Source organism: Amblyomma americanum, chromosome 2 (assembly GCF_052857255.1).
Source record: "Amblyomma americanum isolate KBUSLIRL-KWMA chromosome 2, ASM5285725v1, whole genome shotgun sequence".
In the NCBI taxonomy this organism is placed as follows: Eukaryota; Metazoa; Arthropoda; class Arachnida; order Ixodida; family Ixodidae; genus Amblyomma; species Amblyomma americanum.
In genome coordinates this window covers 168,254,505-168,264,205 of record NC_135498.1, presented here as the reverse complement: position 1 = coordinate 168,264,205, position 9,701 = coordinate 168,254,505, and the positions used below count along the sequence as shown (strand labels likewise).

The 9,701-nt window shown below is 45.1% G+C and overlaps 1 protein-coding gene and 1 pseudogene across 1 annotated transcript; one reads left to right on the top strand and one right to left on the bottom strand.

The window, feature by feature from the left end:
- Positions 1-2,093: 2,093 nt before the first annotated feature.
- LOC144120223 (uncharacterized) lies at positions 2,094-4,461 on the bottom strand (annotated as a pseudogene).
- A 762-nt stretch (positions 4,462-5,223) lies between these two features.
- Positions 5,224-6,610, top strand: LOC144120222 (uncharacterized). Its single transcript, XM_077652628.1, has 5 exons — positions 5,224-5,398; positions 5,491-5,535; positions 6,254-6,292; positions 6,377-6,421; positions 6,507-6,610. The coding sequence occupies exons 1-5, from the start codon at positions 5,224-5,226 to the stop codon at positions 6,608-6,610; spliced, it is 408 nt and encodes a 135-aa protein (XP_077508754.1).
- Positions 6,611-9,701: the final 3,091 nt, after the last annotated feature.

Sequence of the window (9,701 nt, the reverse complement as noted above, 5' to 3'; positions counted from 1 at the left end):
TCTGGTATATCACCAAAAGAACTGCGTGAAGTGTTTGTATAATGATGTCGTACACTGACCTTTTTATTTTTTTCTCTTCTATCTTTTCCTAGTGCTTTCCTCTTCGAATGATTTTGCTTAACTCGTGTATTTGTTTTGTCCAAGTGTACTTCCTTAGCCCCACTTTTTTTTTATGCTGTCCGTGTGCTAGGGGGTCAGAGCTCCTCAAGCTGTTTCGCACAGCTTTTACCTGCCCTCCTCGTAACTTTTTTGTTGCGGAATAAATTTGATCGATTGATTGATTGATTGATTGATTGAATGAATGAATGAATGAATGAATGAATGATTGATTGATTGATTGATTGATTGATTGATTGATTGATTGATTGATTGATTGATTGATTGATTGATTGATTGGCTCTGAGAACGTTGAGCTGGATCAACCATTCCAGCTCCACGACCTGAGGGCGGCCCTCGCCAAAATGAAACGTGGCACTGCTCCGGGTGGGGACAAAATTACAGTCGAATTGTTAGCCAACCACCCCGACCCGGCATACCAATCTTTATTGGATAACATTAACTCAATCTGGCTTGAAGAAGTGCCCCTCCCAATCGATTAGAAGATCGTCCTGGTCACCTTCATTCCTAAACCTGGCAAGGCCATCAACACGGACAACCTCCGTCCCATCCCTCTGACTTCGTGTGTGGGCAAACTTATGGAGACGATGGTACGCGACAGGTTGTTCGAGTTCATGGAAACTCAACACATTTTCGCAGGCACCATGTTCGGGTTTCGCCCACACAGATCTGCTCAAAAATCCTTATATTGCCTGTCATGTCCTTAAAGGAGACAATGTGCTTTATTTTCACGCAGGTACCCAAACATGTCTGTAAGGCTGTACTGTCTGTCTTGTTTGGCCTTGCGTCTTGCTCACTGTGAAACACAAGACCTGGAGACACAATAACTCGGTCATGTTCCACAACAGGGCCACTTATGATGTTGCCAACTTGGTCTCGAACAAGGTGAAGCAGTTGGTCAGATGCAGCTCGGGGCCTGCTAAGAAGTAAAGCACCTTTACTATTTGGTAGGCCAGCTTTTGTCAAGAACTTCAGTGTACGAAGGTTACCTAAAGCCTTCAGACTTCTAAAGTTGCTGGCCATCATGAGGCGCTCTACAATATGCAGCGGGGCACCTTTTGCTGATGTGACTAGCAGCTTAAGTTGCCCAATGTTGGACTCAAACACAAAGCAAGAGTGTGCCCAAAGTGGTCCTTGGTGCACAGCACTCCGAGGAATGTGCAACAGCTGATGCACGTTGAATGTCATCTGTTTTTCTCCGTAGAGGAACTGCATATCAACAACAAACTTTACAAGGCAGTCCGTACTAACAGCTATGTCATTCAAGGTCACTATGTCCTGCAGAAGAAGGGCAATACCCTTCACAAGTAATGCAAAATGTTTAAGGTATTGCCGTGGAAGGATGCCTTGCAAACATGGCAATGCAACATACATAAGCCACTGCTGCCACTCTGAGGCTTTCCAGTACTTCCTCAGCAAAATTGAGCGCGGAAGACGTGGCACACAACGATGTGGCTTTATAGAACACAAACGCTCATCTATCGCTGCCACTGTTTCCGGTGCCCCAATGTAGTGCTGCTCCCCTACATCAGAGAGCCAGTTCTCGGTTAACTGCCGCGACACACCCAGCAGCACACAATGCGTATATTCTGGGGTAAAGCCCCAGATTATATTAAAGTGTGGAAGATTAATTAAAGGTGTCAGGCCTTTTACACCCTGAACTGGTTGTCCAGTTCTAGCAACCTCGATCATAGTTGTGTTTGTGTCTTCAGCAGTCCTGTCAGGCACAACAGTACTCACAAGGTACTTGATGGTTCCTGTCTGGCATAGTAAGAAAAATGAAAACCACACAAATTTAGAACTTTATAAAGATTTCACATAATTCAGTGCTAAATTTTGGCACGTTTGTTCGCAACAGACTATTTCTAAGAATTCACTTCTACAATACATTTCTAAAAACTGTCAATGTGCAATGATCTTGAAAAATGATATTGCTGCTCCAAATAAGGTACAATTTTGCCTCTGAGCTGAGAAGTGGCAAGGCCAAATACACTATATACTAAGGTAGGTGCTTAAAGAAAAGCCGAAAATCTGCCTCAACACGTCTTATCAGAAAGCAGACACTGCATTCTCAGTTCCGTTATCTTCACTAACTGTCCACAGATGTCCCAGGGTTCAAACACCATCCACAGCCGTAGTAGCCATTGAACTGGGTCAAGTGCTGCATGGCCGCCCGTGCAGGTGCATCAGCACAGCAGCTGAAGCAGTATACCTGCATAAGCAAGCGCAACATTTTTTTTTCGTGCTAAAAAAAATCACAAATTACCAAATTTGCAACGAATGCTATAGACTATTCCATGTGCTCTAACAACATCAAGGCACTCTAAGTACAAACTGAACATTTCATATAGTTTTCTAATTTGTTACCTTTGCTGTAATCCCGTATATACACTCTGCCTTTAATCAACTGCAGTATGATTGAGCACATGTATTGGCTGGCAACAATATCAAACGCTGCAAAATAGCGTCATGAGTAGCACTGCATGAGAACTTCACATCATTGCTCAGGTGCACTGGTATTGGCTTGAAATGGCAGGGAAAACAAGCTGCTGAACTTGTACCCTCATTATCTGCACTAAGGTATTAATAGTTGTGCATGTCATTCATTCTCCATTGTATCTTTTTCTTCAAGTGCAGTGGATTCTATGCTGACTGAAGAAACCAGCTAGCCCAGCAACACACCCTTACAAGTTACAGTTAGTCTACACACTCCATCTCAATACAAACCAGAATGGTCTGTAGCTCTGCTGTTCGAACAGTTTCTATTAACAGAAAAAAATTACCTTTGAGTGCACAGTTTCGTTGCCTGCCATTCATGTGATGCCGTTGGTTGACAAACTGTCCATTTGCTCCACAAATGTGGTTAATAGCAGAGTCATGTCCGGATGCTTCTGGCCATACCAGAGTGCAGATACAAGCACATTTTTCGGCCTAATGTGTGCTGGCAGTTCGTTCACAGTCATTTGAATTGGCCACACAGAAAATTTTGATGATTTGAAGACCGGGCTTCCGTCTGTATTAATAGTGAGGGTAAGGTCATTTTTGGAAGCCAATTTGTGCCTAAGCTCTCTATACAGGGAGCCATCAATTATGTCTGCCATCCCATTCTTGCCAACAGACAAACTCTATTGTATGGACTCAAGTCTCTCATGAAGTGCACCAGCAACATCATGTCCAGAGAGTAAAGATGAAAGCAGCTTCACAATGGGCAATGTTAAAAAAAGTGTCCATCCTGCAGCATCTGCTGGCCGCTGTAGCGACGCCCGCACACAGAGCATGTTCCTCGCACTGCATTTCTCTCGGCAAGATCGCCAGTGGTCTCAACAAGCAGCTTCATACAGTTTCCACAGTAAAAGTGGAAACGGGCGGCTTTAATTTCGGCCCCGACACTCTTTTTGAAGCGATACTTTGTCGCTGGTTTATCATGACGAGCAAGCACGTGCATTATTAGCCTTTGGAGGACTTCGACTCCCTTCCACGGAAGGCCAAACTCCAAAACGAAGTTCACCGTTAATGCCAGCAAATCGTCCGCAGAAAAGCTACTGTCTTCTTGCGGCACTTCTGGTAATTCTTGACCGATGGGAGGCACTGGCTCGCCACTTGAAGTTGACACCACTTCATCCGCCGATACAGCGTACAAGTAGCCTTCAGCCGTAGTCTCGGCATCCTCTACGGGTTGTGTCTGTGCTGGCAGCTGCGCCCGCTGCGCGTCACTATGTGGAGTTGGTATCGAAGCCTCTGCATGACCGGCAAAGACACTGCTGTGCGGTTGTGTAACGTTGGTGGCCTGCTGCGGTACACGTGATTCCTGCGCGCGCTGGGCTGATCGCTGAAGATAAGTTTTTGTTGAATATGGGATGGAGGAGGCGCTGCCAGGGTTGAGGTACTCTATCCAGTGATGTTCCAATCAAACGTTGGACTCACGATGCAAGCACTCACTACTCAAAAATATACGCGGCCAGGAACACCAGCACGGTGACTCGAACTGCCGTTCAATGTTCGTCTTGGATTGGACTGGATGAAGTTGGATTGCAAGCTACCCAAGGGCACTCATTGTCCCACAACAGACGTATCAATTTCAAAACAAGTACTTGTTTGACTAATGATTATGCGTTCAGTCTAAATAACTGACTCGCATTATTAATTATGTTGTATAAAAATGATTTACTTATTAGTTATTTTTGCGGAAATTTACCACAATCAGCGCTGACGCCGGGCCCGCTGGCCACTATGGGCTGTTATTGTGTTTTGGACTCGGGAGTAGTGCGGTAGCGTGTTTGTTTCTGTGGTGCACGTCGTGCGTTTTTAAGGCTGTTTTCTTGCTTGTGCACTGTCGGGCACCATGTTTGCCGTTGTGCGTTTCCTTAGTGACCACGACAATCGCCTGCACGTCATTCCCGTTGATGACATTGAGGACTTTGCACCAAAGAACGACAATGATTACGACAACCGCGCCGTATATTCCGCCTATTGGCGGGATTCGGTTGACGATACGAACAGCGGGCTATACAACGCTCAAGTTTTGTTGCTGGCAGGTATGTAACGTTGTAGTGTTATAGTAATGTTATGTACTGATATGTTGCCAATCCATAAATTCTCGTTTCTTAAAGAGAGCGAAAACGACGCCCGCGACAAAATGCGGGCAAAGCGGGTAATAATCCCAAAGACTACAGTGCAAGAGAGCACAGATGACGAGGAGTCGCAAGCGAGAAAAAAAAGGGGGCTGAAAAAAAGGTTTGTACAGCTAAACTTTTGTTGCTTTTATGAGACATGCCAACTTTCGATATTGCCACATTTAAATTGTTTTCCGACGCGCTCCTGTTCTTTCAGAGGCAAAAAAACGACAAGGGGAATGCAAAAAAAGTTCTGTATGAAGAGATTTTTAAAAAAAAATCTTGAAGACTCTCACAAAAAAAGCGCAGTCTCTGCAGAACGTAGGAGCCCAGGTAAGGGTGGTTGTCTTTCTCTAGATTTTGGGTTACAAAAGGAGTACTAACATCAAAACGTCCTAAACTTTACATAATGCAGTTTCATCCAAGGAAAAAAAGGTATGACAGCACGTCGTCAGACAGTGATGACCTGTGTTCCAGAAGTGAACTGGTTAACATGAGAAGGCAGAAGGAAGCCTGGAAAGGGCGTGCCCAGGAGCTGCAGGAAAACGAGCTCGAGAAGGAAAAAGAGTATTGGAAATCTCGCGCCCAGGAACTGCAGGACGACAACGTATTTTTGAAAGCGCAAGTTGCAAGCCTGCAAAGGTGCCTTGAAAGCAAAATTTTTCAGCGTAAGAATGCTTTTTGTTCTCATGTAAGATGTTTCAACATGACAGCTGATGTTCTTTTTGTAAACTTGTTCCTTTTTTTTTCTTCTGTACAGTCGAACAACAAGGCAAGGCGCACTACAGTCGAGGCATGACCACAGGTTTGTTTCCTGTTGGCACTTCATGTGATGCTTTGGAAACTATGCATGGGTTACATGACACATGCCATGATACAGCAGACTTTCCTCCTGCTTCATGAAGTCAGTTTTTTTTTCTTTTTTTGCCAAAACAACTGGCCCAGCAGTATGGGCTAAGCAAATGCTATGAGAGGTTTGGTTGTACCTGGTGCCCTTGCTGTAGCAGTGCAAAGAGTGCTTCACGTCATTTATTTGTTTTGCAAAAGTGCAGCACGAATTAACAAATACAGCAGTTGTATTGCAGCAAGATGGCAGCATCTGTAAGTTAGAGAAGATACAACTGCCATGATAATGAAATGACGGTTCTTTCTTGAAAAGTTGAGGGGGATAGGTAAAAGCAAAGTTGGGGCCGAACTGTGGAAGTGAGTAGTCAAGCCACATAACTTTTCTCAACAAATCTGTTTCTGGGTCTGGTTTATGGCAACACTTCGGTGTGATTTTCTGTCTGAAAGTTCAAAGATAGCAAACTATCAGGTCTGCACTTGACCATTTGCTTTGGAAGCAGGCAGTGCTACGGCGCGTTTTACCTGCTTGAACTGGCACTGCATGCTCGTGGCAATTTATGGGATGATTTCAGCGTTTACAGCCAAATTTAACAGGCTTAAGGTTTCAAGCAGCAAACTGACGTGGATGACACCTCTTCATAACATTTACTGTTACTCCCAACCCATTTTTGTGGCAGCACCTCCTGTGGCAGCTGCCGATGAAGACTTGGTTGGGCGTAAGTACTTTGGTTTTTCATGTAATTCCCTGCATTTAAAAACAGGAGGTACAGTTATTATCAGTATACCTTTTTTAACTTTAGAACCATTGGAGATCGACAACACGGCCCCCCGCAAATGCGCTCTCTGTGAGTAGTAGTTCTAATTTCATTGACGGTACATTTGTCTTCATATCAAAAGCACAAGTTTTAAATGCTTCTGAATTTTGTGCAGTGCCGTGCTTATCTGCTGCTACAGAAGCAGAAGAGCGCACTAGCAGTCCGGGAGGAGAGCAGCAGCAGCAGCAGCACTTCCTTACACCTCCAGGTAAGCAGTAGGCTCAGATATCACCTCAAACATTATTAACTTTGTTTTGTGTATGACATGACAAGGATTCTTATTTTTCTCTCTTGTAGCTCCAACTGGAGAATTCAGTTATATGGAAGATGGTTCTGTGAGTAATACTATGCCAATAAGTTAAAAATACTCAATGGATCTTAAATAATGCAGCTGACTCCAAAATCCTATTGTCTGCAGTATGTTTACCGTATTTTTAATTTACAAACGCAAGGGCTTTTCTAGGCATGCTCAAGTTTACAATTTCAGTTCGTGCACGTTCGGCAAACATTAACACCAGCGTGACCTGAACGCATTTATCCTTTTTATGTGGGGCAATAGCAAGGAGCACATTATTATTCATGTGCTACATCCTAATAATGGCGTGAAATGTACATTGGCCAAACAGTTTCTTAGTTTGGCTGTACAGTTACCAGAAGCAACATGCAGTGGTTTTCATGTTTCATTGTTGCTTACAGTACAGTTATTATCCTCGGCATTTTCATTTCTTGAGTTCATGGCCATAAATTAATGCATAGGGCAGCTGTTGTCATAGCGTCATAGTCTTTAATTTATTTGAATGCTTTTTTTCTTCTTGTGACCTCAACCAAGCTGTAAATAAAATTCCTCCATTATTTTCCTCTTTTCACAGTTTCATTTGACAAAATACATCATAATAAGTGGCGCATGTGCTAAGAAAATATTTAAAAATAAAAAACCAACTTTGGTTGTTAAGGACACAGCACAGGCAATATGGGGAAATGATGTCCTTGTAACCAGGAGTGTGACGGGGACTGCTTGTTCCAAGAAGAGAGCGTTGGGGGAGCTGCCAAAGCAACCCCTGACGCCTGAGAAACTTCTTGTTGTTTCAGGTACAGCTGGCATGAATAATTTCTGTTGCCTGTACTGTTGCATGCCATAAGTTATCTTTTCGCAGCCTGGCAGCATGAACAAAAATGCAGTAGCAGGATTCATGTTTTTGGCATAGCATGTTGCCCAACTACCTCTGTCAATATATATTACGTGAGCACAGAGGTCCTTGTACTTAGTGATTTTGGAATTATCAAAATTGTATATCGCTACACCCCAAGCCTCTGCATTCAGGTAAATCTGAATGGGGTGCATTACACTAGCTGCTGTGTTCCTACAGTATTCTGGTGCACATGAAACTGCACTGCTTCAGATGACATACAGGAAAGCTTGGCTTGGTAGTTTTTGGAAAGCTGACAAGCAATGTGCATTTCCGTCTAGTGTTGAAGCCTTTAGCCATAAATCTAATTCATGGCTGACTGCCAAGCTCCAGCTGCATAACTGGCAGTCGTAGTTGCTGCAACAACTGGTATTTGTTTTGTAATGCTGGAAAATGACTTGTCTCTTTTTAGAAACACTCAAGCACTGGGGCGTCCAGAAGTCTGTCAGCACCGAGGAAGCTGAGAAGACTTTAACAAGAACTCTAACTGAAAAAATTCAGGACCTCTTAAAGTCCAAGCTGCGCAAGCAGATCAAATTTTGAAAAACTTGATGGATGTTCTAATGTACAGACTGTTTCACACTTGGAAGGAAACTGGGAGTGTGTGGCCGCCGTGTTTCTCGAAGCGCTGCCGCCGACAGCCGGCGTGACTGGGCGACACCAGGCACATGCGCAGAAAGAGCAGCCGGCTTCGTTCTTTGCGCATGCGCCCTTGCCGCTGATTGTCCCCGGCTGTCGGCAGCAGCTCTTCGCAAAGCTTGGCAGTCACGCGCTCCCAGTTTTCCTCTGAGTGTGAAACAGCCTACTTGGATGGATGCACTAATCAAAGCTTTACAAGCAGATTAAAATCTGAAAAACTATGACTGTGCTTGAACAAGATCCACATGGACGCTGTCAGCATAGCACAAAGATGCTTAGCCACGCGATTAGCAGGTTGATTGTTAGAATGGAGCAGTCAGGGTAGCAATCATGATTGCATACTTCGTAGCTCGAAATTTGCTGAAAAGTGTGCCAGAACATACGGCCGACTTCCTGCAACCCTCTGCTGGAACCAGCAGCTACTGGTTTCAGCTACTGGTTCCATCACCTACTGGTCCCAGTAGCTGCTGGTTCCAGTAGCTGCTGGTCCCAGTAGCTGCTGGTTACAGTAGCTGCTGGGAATGTGCTAATAAACCAGCACTGCTGGAACCAGTAGAAAACCAGCAGGAAACCAGCAGGAAATTTTCACCTGGGTAGCGCATCGAAGCAGCCGTGTTTTCGAGTTCGTATCGTTCCGATAAATACAAGCTGTTTTGGCACGTACTGGAATTGAAGTTCTAAGCCTGTGCGTAACGAACGCTGACGATGGCATCGCGGACGATCTTAACTAAGACTCGCCGCAACGGAGCCGATAAACCAAGCATATGGGCGTTAAATGTTGTTCACCAGTACTGCAAACGTGGGCATAAAGTATCGCTCAGTTGCAGGGCAGTCGCTCGCTGCTCGATTTTCCAGCCTTCCGAGTGCAAGTCGCACGCTGTTGAGCCAATCAGTGAGCAAGCCGCAGTGAGCGAGCCGAGCTTTCGGCAACGACGCCGCCCGCGGACGCGCCGGGTATTGAACGACGCGCTGCTCCCTGGCTGCCATAGTCATCGCTACGCCTAGCCGAATTCACACCGATGCAACAGCTGAGTGCACTTCGGAACTGGCTAGCGCTGAGGTGCCGCTCTCGTCATCGTTTTACTGTGAACCTCGTCTCGTAGTAAAACAAAGATATGCTCGGTTTCCGCGACACCTTCAGGAGCGGAGCCAGCTGTGGCAAGGAGAGCCGCGATTGGGCAACAGCAATGAAAGGCACTATGGGAAGACATTTGTTTTTATTCCTGTTACCGCTTCTACCAACGACTCCATATTGACCAACGATACTCTATCCGATGGCTTAGTATCGACTTGAACAAACATTAGTGTAGCGGCGGCTGCGTTTTTATGGAGGAAAAACGCTAAGGCGCCCGTGTGCTGTGCGATATCAGTGCACGTTAAAGATCCCCAGGTGGTCGAAATTATTCCAGAGCCCTCCACTACGGCACCTCCTTCTTCTTCCTTTCTTCTTTCACTCCCTTCCTTATCCCTTCCCTTACGGCGCG

What these genes read in the sequence shown, in the direction of transcription:
- LOC144120222 (XM_077652628.1), top strand. Translation starts at nt 5,224, where the DNA reads ATGAGAAGGCAGAAGGAAGCCTGGAAAGGGCGTGCCCAGGAGCTGCAG. An exon ending in CAGTCGAGGCATGACCACAG is followed by an intron (nt 5,536 to 6,253) that starts GTTTGTTTCCTG and finishes TTTTTGTGGCAG; the next exon opens with CACCTCCTGTGGCAGCTGCC. An exon ending in CCCCCGCAAATGCGCTCTCT is followed by an intron (nt 6,422 to 6,506) that starts GTGAGTAGTAGT and finishes AATTTTGTGCAG; the next exon opens with TGCCGTGCTTATCTGCTGCT.